At 40.9% G+C, this 23840-nt stretch overlaps 1 protein-coding gene across 2 annotated transcripts in view; it reads left to right on the top strand.

The window, feature by feature from the left end:
- Nucleotides 1-23840, top strand: part of SLC1A2 (solute carrier family 1 member 2) — a 120775-nt gene that overhangs the window by 48320 nt on the left and 48615 nt on the right. For both annotated transcript variants that reach the window (XM_007055245.4, XM_043549153.1), the window contains exon 2: nucleotides 21673-21812. In XM_007055245.4, the coding sequence (XP_007055307.3) occupies nucleotides 21673-21812 (140 nt within the window). The remainder of the gene's footprint in view (nucleotides 1-21672; nucleotides 21813-23840) is intronic.

Here is a 23840-nt window from a genome sequence, read left to right as displayed (position 1 = left end):
ACATTTGGGCTGAAAACCAAAGTATTTTGATTGGGAACTTAGCTGTGGTGCCTTATGCCCTCTTTCTACTCTATAGGCTGGGCTCCCTGGTCAGACTACATCTCTTGGTGAGGGCAGGTGGTGCACCATGGGAGAGGTAGTCTGGCTGGGGAGCCCATACCATAGAGGAGAATGCGGAGATCAGATAACCAAACAATAAATCCGAGGAGGTACGGCTGCAGCATATATTAATAAAAATGTGTTTCAAGAGGAAATATTTTGGTTCTGGGGAAAAAAAATCAAAATTTGTTTGCAGAAAACAAACTTTTCATGAAAAATTTGCCAAAAACCCAAGTTTGCCATCAAAAAATTGTTTCAATGGAAAATTTTGACCACTTTTAGTTCTGACCTTTCTCTGCCCGACTCTAGTCATTTATTTGTAACAGCGCACTAAATCAAGAGAACGTGAATTAGGAGTCACACATTCGGGATGAGTGGTCATATCCCACACAATCATTTCCCTTCCATTTTGGGAAGGTGAGCATTGGTGGACTGGAGTCCTTTCGTTTGTGTATTCCTATCTTTTGTCCATCAGTTGGCCAGATCTTCACATCTTAGACACACCTGCATAATTGAGAGGAAGAGGAGGAGAGCTCTTGCTCCAGGGAAGTGACAGCAGAAGGCAGCTGGGCTGAACGATATGCTGAAGCCTTAAAATAAACTCACACTAGTGGTGTGTCTGTGTGTGACATGGAGCAGCTGAGAAAACATAAGGAGATTAAAGGGGCACGCAAGTAAGAGACAGAGAGACATGCACTGACCTTGGTTAACTTGGAAAAGCTTATTAAAGAAGGAGAAAAGCATATTGTATGGTTTGGAGTTCAACATGAAGATGAGCTCTTTTTGGTGAGATTTATTACCAGTGTGGGAAATTATTAGACAGTATGCTATTATGAAGAAATAAGCTTCTTGTTATTTCCAGTAGTGTTTTTCTAGGTGGAAGCAAAGGGTCTTGATATGACAGTTCAGTGTCCAAGAATAGCCATGGATGAACCAGTATTCATAGAATATCAGGGTTGAAAGGGACCTCCTTTCTAGTCCAACCCCCTGCTCAAAGCAGGGCCAATCCCCAATTTTTGCCCCAATCCCTAAATGGCCCCCTCCAGGATTGAATTTACAACCCTGGGTTTAGTAGGCCAATGCTCCAACCACTGAGCTATCCGTCCCCTCATGCTAGCCCTTAAGATATTCGTGATCATCTGTTGACCAAAAAGCTGCTGGTTAGATGACTGAGTCCTGTACCCATACGTAAGGCTGGAAGAAATTGCCATTGAAATGAATGTCATTCATATGTGTATAAGATAATAGAATTTCTCATTCTTTATCTGAATTTATCCTACTCCTATAAATATAGTGATGCTAGCTTTGCTCTTTGTTAAATACAAATTCAGAAACAAGCATAGATAAGGAGATAGTAGATGTCACAAGTGGGGACTTATAATGGAATACAGAGGGCTTGTCTACATGGAGAAATTGATTGGAATAGCTATTGTGGAATAAACTATTCCACAATAGCTATTCTGGTCAAGATCCTCATGTAAACAAGCCCAGAGTTTTTTTTCATTTCTCAGGCAGCGGTTCAAATCTAGTACAGATCAGGAGTGACCAAACATTTTTGATGTCTGATATTCCATGTGAAAAGAGTTGATCATGGTCTAATTCCTGGAGAACAAATATCCACATCCTTCAAAAATCAGCATTGACAGTAAAAATCTTGTTAGCCATTTCAGCAGAGAGGGCAAGAATCAAATCAACATGGGTCTCAGCTTAGGTCTTACCCCAAAAAGGTGACTGAAGCATTGAGTGAGTTTGTTGGGCAGGGGCAAGGGGGAGCCTACATCTGTCTTGTACTTGTCCTGTGGTTAAAGAACTTCTGGCCATGCCTACACCACAAAATTAAGTCGACCTAACTACATACAGCTGCCACAGAAATGACATCACTTGTGTGTGTCTGCACGTGGCTCCTTATGTCAGTGAGGCATGACCTCATCAGGAGCACTTGTATCGATTGTACTGTCAGCGTGGGGCATTGTGAGATGGCTCCTGAAAGCCAGTAGCAGTCGACAAAAGCAACGCCATATCTACAGTGACGCTGCATCGACGTAACTACTTCGACCTTGACTCTACACCGGACATGGAGGTAGAGTTATTAAGTCGAGGTTGCGGGGCAGTTACATTGGCAGGAGCAAAGTGTAGATTCTTCCACAGTTAGGTTGCCCTAAGCTGCCTCCTGTTGACCTAATTCCCTAGTGTAGACCAGACCACAGCATCAAATTTCTTGAGTCTTCAACATTACTAAAAATCCATTTAATGAGATACTTTAAGAAGCCTGGTTTGCAATCCTGGGAAGTCTCAGACTGCAAGCTCACAAGCTATATGTTGCCAACAAGCTACAGGTGAAAATATGACTGTTACAGGAAAAAGTACAGTTAACAGAAAATATATCAACTTACTATCTGCTATTAATATGTATTGAATGTCGTAGATTGCTGTATTACATACAGCTATTTCTTCTGTGGAAAGATCACTTTCTTTCTGTTAATCACTGGTTTATTGTTAGTGGTTTTGGTAGTAATTCCAGGTGATAATTATTTTGATGTATCAGAATAGTATTGCACCTCAAGTAGGAGAATCATAGTCAGCAACCACTTTTTGTACAGACACTCACCATAAAAAACTGGACATTGTGTATTTCAGCTCCCTCCCTTGGCACCCCCCCACTAGAGTACACTTTTTTCATTTGTGAAGTCTGCCAGGTTTATTACATTTCCAGGATTCTTTGTGACTACAGTAAAGAGTCTTCTAGTCTCTTGTAATGAGCCAGAATAAACCATATCACCCTTCCCAGAGAGTGGAAAGAGGATTTAGAAAATGAACAAAGACAGCTTCAATGGTACTTAATGCTAAGAAGATTTTCTGAGACTAGAGTACTTTAATTTGCATTCAAAATATGGGCTGAGTCCATGAATATTGGAATTTAGCTAAACTCTTCCAGTGCCAGACAGAACGTGCAGTATGTAGACACAGAATGGTAGAATCCCAGATGGCTCTGGAGCTGTAAACACTATGCGGTCTATCTATATCCATTCCCTTCAAATCAACAGCACTTGATTAAAGCTGACCAACTCCTGCCTTATTGCCCATTCTCACCACTCTCAATTGTAGCAAACAGCAAGATCTGGTCTCCCTACACAATTATAAGGATGTTTTGGGGAGAGCAGAGGAAGGAGAAACAACATTGGAATCCTTTGCTTGCCTGGAAAAATCAGATGTTAAAGATCTTGCAAGATCTTTTCCTAACTGGATACCAGAACAACACAGGTGACAGGGTCACCAGTAAATACATTGTGCTTCACTTTTACAAGTGCAATCTATAATATTACCATGGTGCTTACGGTATTTACTAGACTTACTATAGGAGTTACCAAAGCAGCATCCTGAATACCATGGTAACATTAATGATTTGCAAAGATATTTGTTATGATTTTAATGACAACCATTGTAAATGTAAAAATTAAATCAAATAACTTAATAAAACTTCTGCCAGAAAATGTAGAATTGGACTCACTACTCACCTCTCCAACCCCTCACCCCCCACAGAAAGCTCACAAAGAAGAATACATGAGGAAACAGAATCACAGTGTAATCTTGTTTACGTAGCTCTCCCTTTTCATTTGTTGTCAGAATTCTAGATTGTAAACTTGTTAGGGCAGGTACCATGCTTGTCTGTCTTTCTGTGAGTTACCTAGGACACCAGTGGGCGTGGAAAAATAAATAAAGACAATGCTACAGTCAAGGCCTGTTTCCCTGCTGCCTTGCATGTATGAGATCATTTCCATCTGTGCAAAATGGAACCTAAGAACAGAGGAATAGATGTATTGGGTAAAACAGACTATTTAGCATAGTACCTTCTCTTTGACAGTGGCCATTAGCAGCTGCTTCAGAGGAAGGAGCTGCAGATTGTTCTTTGCTGTATAGACATACTCTAAGTGGTTGGCTTATGCCCCAAAATATGAGGGTGTCCCTTCTAAAAATTCTTTTATCTAAAGTAACTGTAGATATTCCTATTATTCACAGAAATGTCTCATCTTTTTTTAATCCTGCTACACTTTTGGACACAACGATATGACTGTCATGAGTGAAAAGTGGGTGTAAAACACTATCACTGATGTAAGTGAGAATTCTGAGCTGGTAGCATTTACACAGAGCTTGAAGTGGGCGTAAGTTACTCCACAGTATGCATGGCAACTGGAGAATCAGGCTGGAAGTGTTCAGCACTCGAGACAGGGACATGGTGTCTGAGCTCTCACACCAGTGTAAATCAGACAAAACCCCACTGAAGTCAATGAAGTTAAGGCAGCTAAACATCAGAATGAAGCCACACTAGGAGTGGGGATTTTAAGGATTTCCAGAACTACTCTTTTAAACATACAGCTTCCAAAACTAACTTAAAAACAGAGCAGGAAATAGAAAGGATTCTCATTAAAGCCAAATTTTAGCATGACTTCAGAGCATCGTGACTATTTCAGATTGGCTTTCTTCCCTCTGAAACTTGGCTTCTACACTGTCTGACTTAGAAAGGCCTTTACAACTCACTCAAATTCATTTTCACAAGTTTCAAGTACAGGGGATAGGGAAAGAGGGGTCGGAGTCAGCATGATCCCAGTATTAAAACAAAGTGGATGGAGTGATTATAGTTTAATTACATCGTGATAGAGATGAGCCCAAACCAAAAGCCCAAAGCTGAACACCTCAAAAATGGAGGAAGCTCTGGCTGGTTCCCATCTCTGATCCAAAATCCCAACTCCCCGTAGGCTTTGAGGGGAAGTTGGATCAGAATTTTGCCAAATTCTCTGCTGGGATAAATTGGTACAATTCCATTTTACATCAGTTCCCACACCCCCTTAGGTTCATCTCTAATATATGGTAAACGATAGAAGAGATTTTCTCTTTGTTAGAGAATTACCATACAAGTCCTGAATTCAGAACAGCATAACTGCAATTTAAACAGGAAAGCAGACAGTATTGTAACAAATATATTTCACACTTACATGGCTGGTGAGAAACTCTTATTGACACCAATTGAACTAAGCTGTTCTTTTCCTAAATCCCCTTAAGGTCAAGTGAATTTGGCAAGAAATGTAACTTATTTTAATTTAATCTAATCAAATTAAAGAAAAGAGTGATTGGTTTAGGCTTGGTTTAGACATTTTCCCTGAACAGTGATTTTATACTAATCCAGAAATTTACATTTTTAATTTTTTTTTAAATGGCAGGAGTACAAGTAGAGTGTGCAGCACAATGTAGTTAACTTTTCATCTCCCAGTATTTCAGGCCACCAAGCAATGAGAAACTGATAACAACTGCATTAGATGAGAAGGAACTGAAACAGATGCGGGGGGAAAAAAATAAGATTTTTCAAAGAAACTGCTGAACATTCCTTTTCAAATCAGATACTTCAAGTAATTCCTGTGGGGGGAACGCTTAGATTTTACGTTATCCATTCCATTCCTCCAGCTGAAGGAGCTTGCTTGTCACATCTGGTGATGGTCACAGTTCTCTTGTAAATGCACACACATTTGTCTATTTTGTAACGCTTAGCAAGACAGGTTACGTGCATGAAGCACAGATTTAAATGCATACTATCTCAGGCGAGAATGGCTCGGGTAATGATCTGCTACGCACTAGCAGAAGAATGTGACAGAACTTGGACAGTACTGACATGTTAGACACATAATAGAGCGGAAGTGGCCAGATTAAAACATTCCACGAAGACAGCAAGAACTTGTTTATTGAATTGGTTTTATAGCAGAAATGTAACCACAGTCCTTATAGAATTAAGAGCTCTACATCTGTAGCCTTATAACTGAGAGGGTCTTTGTATTAGAAGCTAATGAAGTGAGTATGAGATTTATAGGTTGATAGTTATGCATTGACCTTAGAAGGAGATATAATTATGACAACTGAAGATAGTTCACAGTAAATGCCTGGCTGCAAATTCTTCAAGCCCCAGGGCATGTAAAGCTTGTCTCAGGTATAGGCTGATGTCCTTTGATTGGTATAACTTTCTAGTTAATAAGGCAGAAAAGTACAGTGATTAAACTGGCTGATTACATCATTACCTGCAGGATTTTTGGGGCAGTCACTTTAGAATATTCAAAGACCAGACTGTTTGTTTCAATGTCAACTTTAACTCCTCCCTACCCCCATCCTACTTTGTCTTGTACAATTCTTAATGAGTTTACAGAAAAAAAACCAGACTTTTAAATACATAAAATGATATCCACTGCAAAATCAGCAATAAACTATCGTTTACTGGGTTGTTTTTCTCTACAGTGGGACAGATTTAAATAAACTACAGTCATCCTATTTTGCTTTAAAAATAAACTTGGAAAGTGATTCTATGGAAAGCCACCCAACTAGAAAAAAGGGTAGACACCACAAATTTTACCCTAACTTGGGCATTAATCTTACTCCAAAATGTGGGTATTACCACAACATTATCTAATGTATCACATTTCTAATGTGTCCATTATCATAGTATCCTTGCACCATGTTTTTTGACAGAATAATCCTTTCTCTAAAACCGTTGGCAGGGAATGACCATAAATGTAAATGATCAAGAGGTCTTCTGTTTCTGACTGAATAATGTCTGGAGTGTGGTGCATTGGAACTAGAGCTTTCGTCAGATTATTAGAAATCTGCAACAGAACCGGTAAATAGAATTTTAGTTTCTTTGCTCTGATACTGCTATTTTTAAGCACTGTTCAAAAATAGTCTTTCAGCCAATAACATTTTCAAATAACCAAAATAATGGCCTTATATATAACAATAACAAAAACCCAGCTCCTATCCTGCTAAGGTTCATGGTTACCTAGCTAATCAATATATCAATTGTTCACAGTATTATGGCTTTCAAGCATGAAGGACTCACAACTCACAAAGTTTTTAGCCTATCATACAATAGAGTGGCAAAGGTGTGTCCAAGCCGTTGGCTAAAGGTCTGCTTTCCTTGGTAATTTTGTGAATAATTCAACAGCTATTAAATCGTTCCCTTTTTACCACAAGGATGCTAGGTCCTTTCTTTGGCAAAACATTCTGATATTTACCCTGATGTGTTTCCATTGGTTAAGTCCCCAATTCAGCCAGCCACTTGAGCATGTCCTTAAAGTTAAGCACATGCGTAAGTGCTTTGCTATATCAGGGCTGAAATGCTGTCAGAGCAGAAAAGCGAACATGCTATAGCAGCACCAGAGTTCACAGTACTTGGGATCAGAGGAGAAGAAAATGCATCTGTTTGTGACATCTGCTGTAGTGAGCTCTGAGCTTTATGTATTTGTGTATCCATGACTCAGTGCGTGGGTCACATTGCAGCCTCATTTTGAAGTGGTGGCAATTAGAATAGTCGTTACATAAGACAGGTTTTCAGTGCTTCATGCATAGACTTTTTATAACATTTATCAAAACTAATCTGAAGGTATCCATTGATCAAATACTGGCCTGTGTATGTACACACACACACACACACACACACACACACTATAGGGCAAGGTAATGTCTTTGGGTATGTTTCCCCTTCCAAATTTCTCACCAACACTTCATCACACACACACACACACACACACACACACCCTAGGCCCAGAGACTCCATCCCAGGTTTTCCACAGATCTTATTCCATGCTGAGACAGGACTGAGAATTTAGTCAGCATTGTGTGAATATCTATACAGTGTATGTAATCAATCATTGCAGCTCACAGTTATGCATCTCACTATTGTGTCTCAGTACAATGGTTTAAGGAGCTATCTGTAATATGGGACAAGAACAGCCACCAAGCACAGTTTCTCATACAGTTGTGCCAGTGCTCCTCCATCCTGAACCGTGAAAGCACTGCCAGGCTTTTCTTGGACTAAGATTGCCAAGTTTGCAGTAGTTTTATGATACCGTCAAACATTCACAAAGAAGTGTGCTCACCCATACTCACTTACAGTGGGAATGTGGACAATGGTCTGTGGGCTGCAGAAAAATGTCTGATTATGGATGGATATTTGGGGAAGGTTGATGCCAGAAATCACCTGGCTCCCACCAAAGCTGGGAATTCTCTCACACTTCAGGAAAACTTTGGTATTTGATGATAGCCTGCCCTGTACTGTAAGATACAACCTTTTCTTGTCTCCTCAGCATATAAGTTACACAGAGACTCTTTCTTGTAGAGTCAAAAACAACAAGGAGTCCGGTGGCACCTTAAAGACTAACAGATTTATTTGATCAGAAGCTTTCGTGGGTAAAAACCTCACTTCTTCAGATGCATGGAGTGCAAGTTACAGATGCAGACATAAATATACTGACACATGAAGAGAAGGGAGTTACCTCACAAGTGGAGAACCAGTGTTGACAGGGCCAATTCGATCAGGGTGGATGTAGTCCACTCCCAACAATAGATGAGGTATCAATTCCAGGAGAGGCAAAGCTGCTTCTGTAATGAGCCAGCCACTCCCAGCCCCCATTCAAACCCAAATTAATGGTGTTAAATTTGCAAATGAATTTTAGTTCTGCTGTTTCTCTTTGAAGTCTGTTTCTGAAGTTTTTTTGTTCAAGTACAGCTACTTTCAAATCTGTTATAGAATGTCCAGGAAGATTGAAGTGTTCTCCCACTGGCTTTTGTGTGTTACCATTCCTGATGTCTGATTTATGTCCATTTATTCTTTTATGCAGGGACTGTCCAGTTTGGCCAATGTACATGGCAGGGGGGCATTGCTGGCACATGATGGCATATATCACATTAGTAGACATGCAGGTGAATGAGCCTCTGATGGTGTGGCTGATGTGGTTGGGTCCTCTGATGGTGTCACTAGAGAAGATATGGGGACAGAGTAGGCAACGAGGTTTGCTGCAGGGATTGGTTCCTGGGCTAGTGTTTCTGTGATGTGGTGTGTAGTTGCTGGTGAGTATTTGCTTCAGGTTTGGGGGCTGTCTGTAAGCGAGGACCTGTCTCCCAAGGTCTGTGAGATCAAGGGATCGTTTTCCAGGATAGGTTGTAGAGTGAGTGTTAGCAGAAGTAAGGCACTGTATAAATAATACATAATAATGTATAATGTTGTTCTGGGGTTAGGTAATCATACCACCTCATTGAAGCTCTTGGGAGTGATAGCTGCCTTCCATTCAGGCTAAATGAGGGAACAATTAAATGTCTCTTTATTGAGTGATAGCTGCAACAATGAAAAACCACCCCAAGGATTAGACCACATACCACTTTAGGCAGTGGCTAAGCCATATGGTCCAAAAAGTTTCCAGGGGTCTGCTAAACACAGGGGCAGGACATTGATTTGATTTCAGCTGTGTGCCTGGGGATAGGGCTTTAGTACACAGTTAACTCAGGTGATTGGCACATGGGTGTGAACCCCCACGTTAGCATACCCCAGGTCTGGGGTTCCCACTGCAAAGCCTTGCCTGCGTTACTGTGTACTGACTGTTTCTGCACTTGCCCACGTACAGCTGGGGGCATATTCCACAGTTCTTTGTACAGACAAGCTCTAGGATTCTTTCCTAGTCAGCTGTGAGAGAAGTTGTCTATCCTTCAAAGGGAATTGTGAGAAGGGCATTGAAGGACTATCAGCACTCAAGCAATTTTGCCTGGAAACTCACTGCAAAGTGGGCAGATTCCAGCCTTAAGGTCACGTCTACACGAGCACTTATGTCAACAAAACTTATGTTGCTCAGGGGTGTGAGGTTTTTTTCACATCCCTGAGTGACAAAAGTTTTGCCGGCATAAGTGCTCGTGTGCACAGCGCTGTGCTGATGGGAGACACTCTCCCACCGACATAGCTACCGCCACTCATTGAGCTGGCTTTATTCTGTCGATGGGAGAGCTCTCTCCAATCAGCATGGGGTGGCTACATGAGTGCTCTTACAGCAGCACAGCTGCATCAGTACAGCCGTGCTGCTGTAAGTTTGTAAGTTTAGACATGGCCTAAGTGAAAGCAGAGCATGGGCTCAAACCCACCCCTCAGCCAAGTAAGCCAGATCAGCTGAAAGTGGTTTTTCAGTGTGAATGGGAGGCATATTTGGGCTAAAAACCAACGTAAAAACCCAGGTTACCTGTGCAGTGAAAACATACTCTGTGTGTGCAAAAACCAGCCAGAGACCAGGAGATAAAAGCAGGAGAAACACCACAGAAGCACAAAAAGAAGGCAGCAAGGAAGCCCGACAGACAGAGAAGCACTTGTAGCAGGGCCCTGAGAAGAAGCTAAGAGTACTTTTTGGGTGTTGCCTGGACAGAGGCTTGGAATCGTGAGCAAAGAAATGGTTATTCGATTCCTACTGTGTTCAGGGAAACAGGACTGTGTGGACGTCCTCTGTAAGTAAAGAGGATTGCATCGAAGGAACACCTGACTATCATCAATTTCTTCTCATAATAGAAAATATTATTAACACACCAAATATTGGTTAACCAAACAGGAGTAACAATAACAACCACCATCCAGCTATATACAGATATATAGAAAATCATAAACTTTACACCTGTGTACAATGGAAGATTTTCACTCCACATCAACATTCACACACTCCTATCTAAAATATGGATGCCTTAGCCGGTGTAGCCTGCTGTTCTTAGAGGGTGTATTTCCGACATGTCTAACAGAAGGAATGGATAAAAATAGACCACCTGGACAACCTACTTATCTGAATGCCCAACCTAACTCACCCAGCTACCCAAAACGTTTGTCTATCCTGATAGTCGTCTTTTCTCTCCTTTTCCAGCACGATCAGCAGTGCATATGCTGCCATTCTGTTGTGTCAGAAGGGAGTTTATAGAAAATGAGACCATTAAAAAGTACAATCAGACAGAAAAAAAATGCCCTGCATTGGGTGAAAACTAGTGGAGCATTTTAGGATTTTCTTTTGTAAGAAGCCTTTTTGGTTCCAGCAGATGGCATGCACTCATCAAAGCATGCTGCATTGTGATCATAAATATTGCTCCAAGGAACAGCTGTCAAAAAAGATAAAACAGGACATGCTAAGCTTTAGGACCTAAAATAATTTGTCACAAGAGATTCTATTATGCTACAGTTAATTTCTGCAATCCCTTTAACATATTCCAGGAAGGTAGTGTTTCTCATAATGAAGTTTCTTGCTTTTTAAGAGCCTAACCCATGTGGCTTTTAAAAAACAAGAGCATGCTTTGGTTCTAAACAACTCTCTGAAAGGGCTATTGTCTTTGAGCTGTTATGAGTACATCAGTGTTTAGCTTTGACTATAACAGTATTGTTTTCACTTATATAGGCAAGAAAGGTCCAGCTCTCCCTGTGATTATACCAGTAGCAAAAAAACCCTGAAGTGTTGCCCTATTTGAATTTTACTAGTTTTGCTGGTAGATTACTATGAACAATGGAAAAACACTCACATAGAAGGCTCAGGGTACCTGTGACAAGGTAAAGGTGCAGCTCTTTGCTAAGGGTCAATCATAGGTCCTGGCTGGACACATGGCTGCTGTATCAAGGGAAGCGGAAGATGGATGTAAGAGAATCATAGAATATCAGGGTTGGAAGGGACCTCAGGAGATCATCTAGTCCAACCCCCTACTCAAAGCAGGACCAATCCCCAATTTTTGCCCCAGATTCCTAAATGGCTTCTTCAAGGATTGAACTCACAACCTTGGGTTTAGCAGGCCAATGCTCAAACCACTGAGCTACCCCTCCCCCCGATAAGGAAAGGATATACTTCTGTCCTTTTGGTTGGTCAGAGCAGGAAAAGGTCCTGGACATTATTTCCCAGTTTATTTCAGTTAATTGGTTTTTGGTGTTTTTTTTTTTTTTTTTTTGTTCTAAGGTCTGTAAAACAAGCTCAAGGATAGGGCCTTAAAAAGATTAATACTTGGGCCTCTATTTCCTTTCCTTGGCTAGTGAAATGTCCCACCAGCTCACAGCCCCTCACAACATAGTGGATGACTGCACGACTAAGGTATAAGGATAGTTTGAGTTCAATGGGGCTTTCAGCGATGCTATGAGAGCCATAGACACCCTCTGAAAAGGGATACCAACAGTGCATGTAATGTAGGAACAAGGACAGTTTCCCCCATAACCCCTATTTTTCATACTCTTTGACACATATCAAACATCTGGCAGTAATCTGTCATTTTATACTTTTGACAGAAGAAGCTTTGATCAACTGGGTTTCAATCTTCTTTACTCCAAAGTGTCCAGCCAGAGGCATGCCAAGGACTCCTCAGTCTAGATCTGTCAAGATCACCATACACTCTAGAATTAAAAACGTTTTAGAACTTTGAGCTCTTATTCAGTGTCCACTCATGGTCAGAGAATGAATCATTATGGGCCACAGCAAGAGGTGCTCTTTGCTCCTCAGTCCATCTTTCTTGTAACATATTTTTAATCATGACTCTTTAATAGTAACCCACACCACTGCTTCTAGTGCCTACAATTTGGGACCATCCACAACGGGCATATCCAGGAGTTTCCACAATTTCTGACTTCCCTCCTGTCTCACAACTATTTTAAGGAGCTCCGGTCACTATTCTTGAAAACATTACCAATAAGGCATTATATCACTGCCTTTTCTTCTGTGCCACCTGGCACACCTCAGAAGCCAAGGCAACATCATGAACCTCTTCGCCTTTGAGTTTTTGAGTATATAATGTTTGCACCAAGAGGCACATCATTGTTACACCTTTTGTCATAACATGATTCATGTTTAATTCTTCTGGTCTCCATGTCGATCTCAAAGCTTAATTACCACAGTAATTAAGCATTAGGTCCTGATCTTCTGTGGTAGAGTGTTGCCTGATTTTTTACACCATTTATAATAAAGCCTCATCAGAAATCTGGCAGTAAGAAGAGAATGCCACACATGCACCAATAAATAAAACATGTCATAAACTTTATTGCAATTTATTGCACAGCGTGTTTTAAAATAGTTTGCTCTGTACCCTGCTTGTACAAAAAACAGAACTGAGAGTCACTTTAGGACCTGGAGTTCAGAGTAGACCTTTGCAGTATTGCACTGGGATTTCCTATATGAAGTCATTCTGGCACAAGGTTCACGGACAAAGAGTGAAAATATGATATGACAACAGGGCATCCCCAGAGTTTCACACATGTATATCACTGTCACGTTTAAAGATTTTAAATAATTACCAAGGGTGAGATCTTCAGCAAGTAGAAATCTGAAGATGGGCCCACTAGCTATAATATTGATCATCATTTAAGGCTCTGTTATGCTAGCAGATAACAGCATAGATCCCTCATGTATATATGTACCTTTCGTAAGTTCATCTAAATACTTTGTGACTCATGAGGCCCTGATCTTGGATCATTAAAGTCAATAGGAGCTTTGCCATTGGGTACCAATATGTGAAATATAGTATAACTTTCTCGTCTCTTAAAAGAGGTGGGTGGCTTCTACTAAAGCACCTTTAATTCATACCACAGAGACTGGAGTATACAATATACTTCATTTGTTAGTTAAGGCCACTCTAGGATTGGCCGCAGTTTGCAGACACAACATGGATATATCGGTTCTTAAATGGTTCTACAACAGGCACATTTCATATTGTCAATTTTCAGTATGGTAAAGTTCTTAGGTATTTGTTTTTTGTTCATTAGGAACTAACCCTACAAAATGCTCACTTCTACCAAGGTTTGCCATGCCAGAAACTTACACACAAATCCTTGAAGAGATTTCATCATTAGCTCTTTTATGGCTACACAACACAAGCACAAACAACGATTCCAGCATATTCAGTATTGCCCTGAAATTAAGGATCAGAAGTCATGAATCAATGGTGTGACATTTGCAGACCCATTGCTTTGTGGTGTGCCATGTTGTTGGCATTCAGCCAGCGATGAGGATAATGCATCAGATACTTCCCCGCTTTCTGCAATTTTTTACTACCTTCCCTTTTCCTCAATGGTCTGTGAACTTCTGTAGACATACCCATAGACTCCTCCCAAATTCTACCTCAGTGTGCTCTAGTTTTTAGTCAAACCCAGGGAGGCCACTCTCATCAGCAAGCAATCATAGAACACATCCCCTTTCTCTGTTGCTTTAAAAAGTGTTCTCTTAAATATTTTATTCTCTGTGTTCAAAACTCCCTATCAGGTTCAAAAGCTGGAGAACCTGTTAAAGAAATTATTCGCTCAGCAAAAATCTCCTGGCAGTTTCACTAGGATTTTAAACAAACAGGGCTTCATTTCAAACGTTGCCAACTCAAGTGGATTGTGAAAGTCTTTTTTGCAAATAAGTTTTTTGGTTTTTTTTTAAATTTTTCTGCAGGGAAACAATAGGAAACAAAAGATGAGTGAGCAGGTGTAGCAATTCAGTTTGGAAATGACTGCACATTCCCTTGGAAACACCCATGTGCACCCATGCGTGCTGCAGCTTAGTTGCTTTACATGTGGGACATTACGCTTGTAGAAAAGATTAAACCAAGAAGAAAGAACAAGCTCCTAAGCTGAGCCAAACAGAGCAGATCTTCTTCCCACTATGAAAAACAAATCACGTTTCAATATGTGTCACTGGTAATGCCATCGTCTGGGCCCGATCCAGCCCTGGGTTAAGTGCTTTAACAGAGGTTTGTATTTGGGCCATGGCTTATTTGTTCTCATAAACATAACAAGGAATAACATACATAATAAGATTGAAATTCAATCAAGGTCTTCAGTGACGGCATAGGGGGTTTTAAAAATCCTTTAATGCAGACTAATGCTTATATTCTGCTTTTGTTTTGGTGGGTGGTTTTTATTTTATTTTTGATACTTGCAAAGAGGCATATGGCTTAAACCTGACCCATGTGCTTTAGCAGTACATAATCCACTGTTTGATAACTGGCCAACACATAGCAACAGTGATAGTCAAATCCAGCGATGAAGTGAGCTGTAGCTCACGAAAGCTTATGCTCAAATAAATTTGTTAGTCTCTAAGGTGCCACAAGTACTCCTGTTCTTTTTGCGGATACAGACTAACACGGCTGCTACTCTGAAAACAGACACAATAGCATTTCTGCGCTCAGTTTCCCCAGCAAGGATCATGGGGCTGTGCCAATGGATTTTCCAAAAATCATAAAGTAATGAAAAACTTATCTAAAGCAAACTATACACAGGACAATGGTGTATATCCCAATAGTGAAATTACATTTGGTCACAGAACATCTCTTTAAAGAAGCTGAACTGTAGTCACCCCATTGCAATGCACTGAAACAGTCTGGGACTTTTTTTAAGCTACAGAGTGGAGTTGCACTATAAGCAGGCTTTGTGATGCTTGAGCCCTAATTTCTTAGTCACTTATTATTGTTGGTTATGGAAATTTGGCCATATACCCTCATACCCTGAGAGCAAAGTCACTTTTTTCCTCACTCATTCTTCTACAAACTTTTAGAGCTCTTCTCTTGTAGCCTTTATCTTCCACTTGGGATTTGTAAGCCAAAATACTGATGAGTGGGAAAGAGCCTTAATAATAAATATCATACAAGCCAAATTAAGTCCTCAGTAGCGCGCACACACACACACACACACACACAACTCCACTGATGGTCAGAGTGATCAAATTTGGCCTGAAATCACTAAGCTCTAGTAGACACACAACCTTACAATGCCATTTTTACAGTGATTTTTTTCAGAGCAGAAGTGCACATTAACTTTGCTCCTCTTAGCCAGTGATAGCTGGTGACATACTGGGAAATTTTCATTGTTCTCACATGTCTTGTTTTGCCAGTAGAAGTGTTGGGGTTCAAGAAAGCCTCTCCCTAGGCTCATTTTTAAGCAGGACGGGGGCCTGAACTAGTGCTGCGGTTGAGGGATGGCATTTACACGATTTGACCGCATCAGAAGGCGCTGGATTTGTTAACGGGCATCTAAGCTGAGAGCTGTTTTAGTTCAGAGTCCAACAGAATATACCATATCATCTGCAAATGGCCTCTAGAGAATAAACATAACAGCCTGATAGTTGAAATGACAACGGTTACAAAATTCAGTAAGCCCTAAATTCTTTGTTATCTTCCTTTCCAGAGAAAAGCTAATGCTGTAGTAAAGCCCTTAGGCAAGCCTATGCTATCAGGCTTCAAACATATTACAACCAATACTCCCACTAAAGTCAGTTGACTCCTGTGCTCTTTCTAACCTTTGCTATGCTAAAGCAATAATTCATGCTATTGAACAGCTTTAAGTTTCCCTTACAGCCCTCAGATACCTGCCCTTTCCCCCAGGAACTCAATAGGTACAGTCATGCTTAGCCAGCGCTGAATTTTATACTTGATTGCTTACTTGACCCAGGTGAACTAGCTCCTTAAATTAAATGCAGCCTCTGCTAATTTACCCAGCATTCAGAATCTAATTTTACTAGCCTCATCACAATCTTGGTTTATGGGCTTCAATTACATTATAATTTACTCTTCTCCATGTGCATCCACTCTAGGTTTCTGCCATCTGTATGAGCACTCATATGTTGGCTCAGATTCTTGGGAGCTAGGCACATAAATACTTTTGAAGAACTGAACCCTTCTCTGTGACTGGGGAACAGGGTAATTGTCACTCTCAGCAACATGCAATTTGTTATCCCTTAACTTGTGGGGCTGGTAATGACTCGATGACTCAGAAAAAGCAACTTTTCCCTAGTTTCAAGTTTATACCCATTAATGTAAATGCAAGAAGGAAAGAAACAATTGAAAATGAGAGCAAATAGAAGCCTTCCACATGGGGAGGTAGCAAGAAACCATTTTTGCCCTTGTGAATTAGTGCACGAGAACCAGAAAGTAATACAAACTGCCATTTAAAATTTGCAATTTACCTAAGCTAAATAGACATATTTACTTGCATATCTGCAATAATGCTTTATATACTGTCCTATATTTACTGTACATAATATCCTTAATGCTGCAAATCCCACAGGCATAGGCGCCAATTCCATGGGTGCTCCAGGGCTAGAGCACTCACGAAAAAAAATTAGTAGGTGCTTAGCACCCACTGGCAGCCAGCTGCCCCCTTCCCCCCAGTGCCTCCCATCTGCTGGCAACCCCGCAGATCAACTCCCCCGCTCCCTCCCAGCACCTACCACCTGCCACAATCAACTGTTTTGCGGCGTGTAGGAGGCTTGGCGGGGGGGTAGGAGTGGAGATGGGGTGCACTCAGGGGAGGGGGCAGAACTGGGCGGGAAGAGGCAGGGAAGAGATGGGGCAGGAAGAGGTGAGGCGGGGGTAGGGACTTGGGGAAGGGGTGGGGTGGAGGCGAGGCTTGGGGCAGAGCTGGGGCGGGAAGAGGTGGGACAGTGTGGGAACTTGGGGGAAGGTGTTGGGTGGGGGCGGGGCTTGTGGTGAGCATCCCCCAGGCCCAGAGGAAGCCGGAGCCTATGCCCACAGGGTCTAGAGCCCAGGCTCCAGCCCAAGCCCAGAAGTCTACACAGCAATGAAACAGCCCTGTACCTGGGGTTAGAGTTTGGGTTCATCTCTTCTTATAGTTTAGAGCTGGACGAAAAATAGAATTTCCACCCCATAGGAAAAGATGAGATTTTTAAATTTGGTTTTGTCCCAAATTGGGACAAAATGTCAATCTCAAAATTTTTCACAAAAGGAAAGATTCCAAAATATTTTTTCACCTTATCAAAACATTTTGTTCAAATTTATTGTTTCAATTTCAATATAGTGTGATACAATAATATACAAATTGGCATGTTAAAGTCAAAACAAAACAAAATATTTTGATAATTTCCCATAAAAATATTGACAAAATCAATATGTTCCCAAGAAGCATTTTGATTTTATCAAATCAATATTTTCTAATAGAAAAATGTTTTGACCAGCTCTACTGTATATCCATGTAACCACATTTTGCACAGGATTTTGAGTCCTGTGCCTCTCTAGACACTCTGGAAAAGAGCTCTCACATGCTAGGATGTCCCACTTTCCCTCCCAGAAGAAATTTTTATTGGGTGACTCCCTTCTCAGATACCGGGTCTTAACATTCATTTGACAAATATATTATTATGATAAAAAGTCCATCCTGGCCATAAAATTTGCCTGTTCAGTGCTTATATACTGGAGTGATGAGTGTTATAGAACAAAGATAGATACACAGGTGACTACTGGTGCTCATCATTTATATACTGCTGGACACATATGTAGCGTTTAAAAACTAACAGAACAAACAGCGCTTTGCAGGCTCTTTTCTAAGAGGTCCTGTTACTGCATATTTGGTTTCCCTGGGTCATATCACTGTCAGCATGTTAAATACCACAACATCAAATAGCAAAAAGCTGAAGTGTCCAGGGAAGCAAAGCATTTCTAAATAAGATACATGGTAGTTTATGGTCTTCTTAATGTAAATTCATGGCAGAGTATTGAAAATTGAAACTCTAATAAAAGTAGGTCATTAGGTTGCAAATAATATCAACCGTTGAATACATTCATGATTATCCCATTCAAAGCAAAACAGAATGCTTGCTGAACACAAGGTCACTGTATGAAGAGCTCACACTGACCTAAAATCAGTTAGCAAAACTTTTTAAAAAGGAAAATGTGATTTTGGTTTTACAGCTCTTTAAATAATGCATTTATTTTATAGTGCTGGGCTCAGATACAAAGTCATGCTGCTGAAGTTGGAATAACATGTAGCAGAATTGTTGGATTTCTCAATGTCTTGTGGTAGGCTTTTTCTTTGATTTATAGGACTGCAAGCTGCTTTTCAGACTCTTACTAAGTGTCGTTCTAGAAAAGTTTTAACAGAATATATAGCAATGTTTAGCTTTATTTTTTTTAAATGAATATCCCAAAGCAAACTCATAGTTTAAGGCTAGATTGAGCCTTTATGGAAGCCTCACATATGAGGCAGCATATACTTCTCCAGGCGGGTGCTCCTTACTATATTAGAGCAGGTCAGTGAAATTGAAACTTTGCACAAAAATTCCCATTGGTATCAAAACAAAAAAGTTGGTATAATTTTTTGAAAGTTTTTATTTTCTTTTTTGTGGGAAAAATTCCACTTTTTCTCACTTTTTAATTTTTTTCTTCCTTTTTCTAACTCATAAAAGGGAAACATGGTTTTTCCCCCACCACCAAAACAAATTTTATTATCAAATAAACAGTTGAATAGGAATTTAGTGAGGAAATTGATCCTACTGCCTCTACTCTCGTGCAAAGTGCTATGGTGGGTCTTTGCTGACCATAAGTAGTTTTGTCTCAGTTTCAAGTCTCATTAAAAATATCAGTATAGTAGCCAGTACCACCATGCTGGGGCATTCATTCTGTTCTGTACTAGGAAGATGGCCAGCCACTACTTCCCCTTTCTGCACTAACTTGTTGTCTTTCAGGGGATGGTAGGCCAGAATTGTCTGTTTGAGAGAAGCTATTAGAAAGAAGGTGTGCCAGTGTTTGCAAATTTCAGATACTCATGCACATCACCAGCTTTTAGCTAGAGAGGGGCTTGAACCAAAACTCCAAGTGCAAACACCCTGAGAAAATTCTGACCCAAATTTTACAATTAGGGTTCATCTCTGGTTTCCACTCCACCTCCAAATGGAATGTGTCACTCACTTTAGACCAAATATCTACCCCACACCCAGTGTTCTCTCACCCTATATTCCTGTGAAACCTTGAAGATAAATTGACAGGAAACTTTAGGCAAGATCAAAAAGAAAAGATCCCCCACATTATTGCAAACACCTCAGAGGAGTTCTCAGTAACTAGCAGGATCAAGTCCCACTTTGGTGTCCTGTGCTTCACTTGAGGCCTTTGCAATGCATTCAGAAGACAAGCTTTACATATTTTAGGTCTTAGGGTGAAAAGTGTGATGGCAGCATGCATTGACTCTGGATATTCTAACCAATAAGTCTTGTATAAGGCAGAATAATCATTGTTGCTAAAATTTGTAAGGTGTAAATATCTGTTAAAAGCCGTGGTGCTAGATGACAATCGGCATGTAATAAAATAGGGCCACAAAGGATAATGATCTAAGCATTTGAATTTTTAACATTGCTGTTAGATGTGAGATTTTTATCCACATGTCAGACAGAGAAAATATTGCCCCAGTGTTTTCAGTGTGCTGCATCTAGTATACGACATCTCAGAACAAAACATAGATTGTGTAGCGCATGATAAAATCACGACCCAAGTGCAGTGTTCAACTTTTGTTATCTTTCTGTGGTTACTTGGGAACCAAACATCTGTTCTCTCTATGAATCATAGCATTTGCATTGACATGGACTGATGACTGACAGACTGAGTTTTTTGTTTATATAATTTCTGGGGCTCCATTTCTACCTTGTAAATGATATTTGGCCTTCCAGAGTGACCTGGGACTTAATGCCTATACAAATTCTGCTCTCACACTAATGTATGGAACTTCTATGGAAATCAATGGAAGATGCACACATCTAACTGAGGGCAGAATGTGACCCATTATGGACCCTGATAATCTGCCCTCCTTATATTGAGTAGGAGAACCTGTACTGCATGAGTAGGCCTACTGAGTTCAATGGGCCTCTCGGTGTGTAAGGTACCACTCAATGTGAGCAGGGGTGGCAGAATGAGGGCCATAATGCACAAACAATTGACTTTTTAAAACGTTGGATAAATAAAAGGCATTTTTGGCTCAGTTCTTTCCCGTGCCTGAGCTGTGCCCAGCACAGAAGAGTTGGGGGCCTGAGGGAGCCAGTTGCCAGGTCAGGTGGCGCCAAATCGGAGAGCTGCATTAGTTAGAGTGGTGGAAGGGACTTTACACCAGTGAAGCATATGTATGGCAATGCTCTGCTCCACCATGATCCCCCACTTTGGCATTCCACCTGCCTCCCTGACACCTTTTCTGTGCTGGCTGTGCTAGCTTTACACCAGTGGGGAAATCTAACTCTACCATGGAAAGTCTTCACAAGGATTCAAGCACTTAGCATCACTCGGGCAGTGCAAAATGGCTGGAGCAGAAAGGGGAATTTGTCTTACTGTCAGTAGCTCCGGCACTGCACCAGCTTTTGCATACGGTGTAAGCATATCCTATCTACTCTATATAGACCTAGCTTTTAATCTGAATGTTTTTAGGGACACATTCTGTCTTGTCCTACGTGGATGCTCTCTAGCATAGCCATTCAGAAGCTGGGCAGACTGTTGCTACTCATTCTCTGAGCACAGACGCAGCAGAGCTAGTGTGCAACTTCCTCCCAGGCAGTTATACAGGGCCCCACATCCTCCAAGAGAGAGCACCGGCTGCAGCTATCTGCTGCCAGTGTGGGGATCACTGCTCAACATGTTTCTCTTTGTGGTCATTCACCTGGATCCACCCAGCACACTGAGAGCCCTGCTGCTTGGGCACTGCACATCACAAGGCACCAGCAACAGAGCTTAGGCCTCTTTCCCCCCGCCCCCTCCCCCTTCCCCACTGAGGATGCCACAGTACTTTAGCTGTTGTGCATTTGGCCATGTTTGTATGGAACTTCCTTGACAATACCAGACTACCACCTCAGCTGACCTGTTTGTACCTTTTGGGACTCAAACCCTACAAAGATATGGGACGTTCCAAATCTTGCTATCAGAATCAGAGTTGCCAGACACATGTGACAGTGGTACATTTCAAGTTCAACTGTTTTCTCCCACTTCTGGCACTTGGTACTATAGCTGCTTACTTGGTATTCATTTTTCTTCTAGTGCCAACAATATGCCTAAGCAGGTAGAAGTGCGGATGCATGAAAGCCAACTGAGCCCTGTGGAGCCAAGGCCCAAGAATGTATGCCTGCGGTTCTGCCAATCACTCAGAAAAAACCTGCTCCTGTCTCTTACTGTATTTGGTAAGATATACTCTGCTTGTATGCATCCTATGGTTCTTTGTGTACAGACTGTACTTGTGTTCAGCAATGGCAAACTTGTAGGCAATCTCAGCTGGGCAGCCAAGGAATGAATGGGCAATGGAGACTGAATTTACCCTTTCCCCCAGTAAGCATGGTTCTGTTAGTTCAGGGAAAAGGCACATGGATGGAGTAGCATGGAGGAATCCTGAAGAGCTAATGTCCATGCTGCATGTGTTTTGTGGCTGTAATAGGGCTTAAGTGATGTCTTTCACCATCACTAAAAAGAGAAAATCTCTATTTTCTTTTCAATCTCTTTGAAAATATAAAAACAAACCCTTTACCTGATCTTTTACACTTTCCTCCACTCAGCCTGGCTGAGACTCAAGCTTTATCTCCTATATGTCTCTTGCCACAGACATTGGGTTCAGTGACCTAGTTTGAAATAGTGCTTTCTGGTTTTAGAACCCTCCAAATATGGATCAGTTTGACATCTTTTTGTGAGTTATTGGCCCCATGTCCACTACTTTTTTTCAAATGCAGTGAATTCACGGACCCAGTCCATTTTGCTTGTATGACCAACTGCAGCTTTAGTTCAAAAGTAGTGCAACTTTCAACCTTCCCATAGCTGAAATTGTATAGACAAGAAGTTTGGGCTTGGACCAGTACCTCAAAGATGCCTGATTCACTCTCCAAGAGGATCACAACGATAAAATAAGTTTATTTCTCATTGAACCAACCTGATATCACCATAGAACCATAAGTTATTCCAACAATAGTTTCAAAGCACAATTCAGATTGTCTTGTGGTGTCTTATTACAACAGAGTTTGTACACAGGGCCTGAGATCAAAAAGACAGAGACAGCTGAGATAAAAACATGCAGTAACAGTGCAAAGGGAAATTCAAGTATTTTAAAGATGTAAACGCTGTACTTAAATTGTAAGCTCTTTGGGGCAGGGACTGTTTTGTTCTGTTTACATAGCACCTAGAACAATGGGGTGCTGGTCCCTGACTAGAGCTCCAAGATAGTATTGCAATACAAATAAATAATAGTAATAACTAATCAAAGGAATTGTTTAGGATGATCTAAGATAGTGAGACTAAGAACAATGGGATGAAATTCAGCAATCAAAGGTTTAGGCTGTATATTGAAAAAAGTTATCTAACAGTGACATGTGCAGGATTACGGAATAGTTCCTGAAGGGGAATAGTGGCAGCCCCATTGCCTTAGTAATTTCAGATTGGAATAGATGCACTGTGTGTATTGCAATCCTGATAGGGGGTAATCTATTAGGTCTTTTCTGCTCTGTTGTGTGTCTGTGAACTGGATACTAATAGCAATCCATTCAGAGAACTCAACGTTAATATTAAATATATTGGTAACAAAATGTAGAATGTATATTCATCACAAAGTCTTGCTAGTTTTCCCATCAGATCTCTCGCTGAGCTGTGATATTGTTTGCCAATTCTTCTGTAGGAAGAGAGCTCAAAGCAAAATGTATGCGTGATAAGACAAAGTAATACCACGGGTTTTGAAATGGCGCTGTTCTAGTGGTGAAAGCAGAGGAGTGGTACTCAGGACTGATGGGTTCTATTTCTGGCTCTTCTACTGACTGTATTTGGCTTTGGCTGCTGGTATAGTCTTGAATAATTTACTTCACCTCTCTGTGCCTCAGTTCAGCCACCTGCACAGTGATTATACTAACTAGACTTACCTTCCTCTCGGGGCATTGTGGCTTAATTAATATTTGCAAATTACTGTGGGATTGTCAGATGAAAGATAACACTGGACAGAACGTAGTAGGATCATTCTGAAACCATTTTTCTTCAAGATTGTTCTTCTGTATGTTGAATAAAGATTCAAGTTTTCACTGTACTCCATGCTGATAAGGCCTCAACTGGGGTATTGTGTCCAGTTCTGGGCACCGTGTTTCAGGAAAGATGTGGACAAATTGGAGAAAGTCCAGAGGAGAGCAACAAAAATGATAAAGTCTAGAAAACATGACCTATGAGGAAAGATTGAAAAAAAA

The sequence above is a fragment of the Chelonia mydas genome, chromosome 6 (genome assembly GCF_015237465.2).
Source record: "Chelonia mydas isolate rCheMyd1 chromosome 6, rCheMyd1.pri.v2, whole genome shotgun sequence".
NCBI lineage: Eukaryota > Metazoa > Chordata > Testudines > Cheloniidae > Chelonia > Chelonia mydas.
This window is presented reverse-complemented; position numbering and strand designations above follow the sequence as displayed.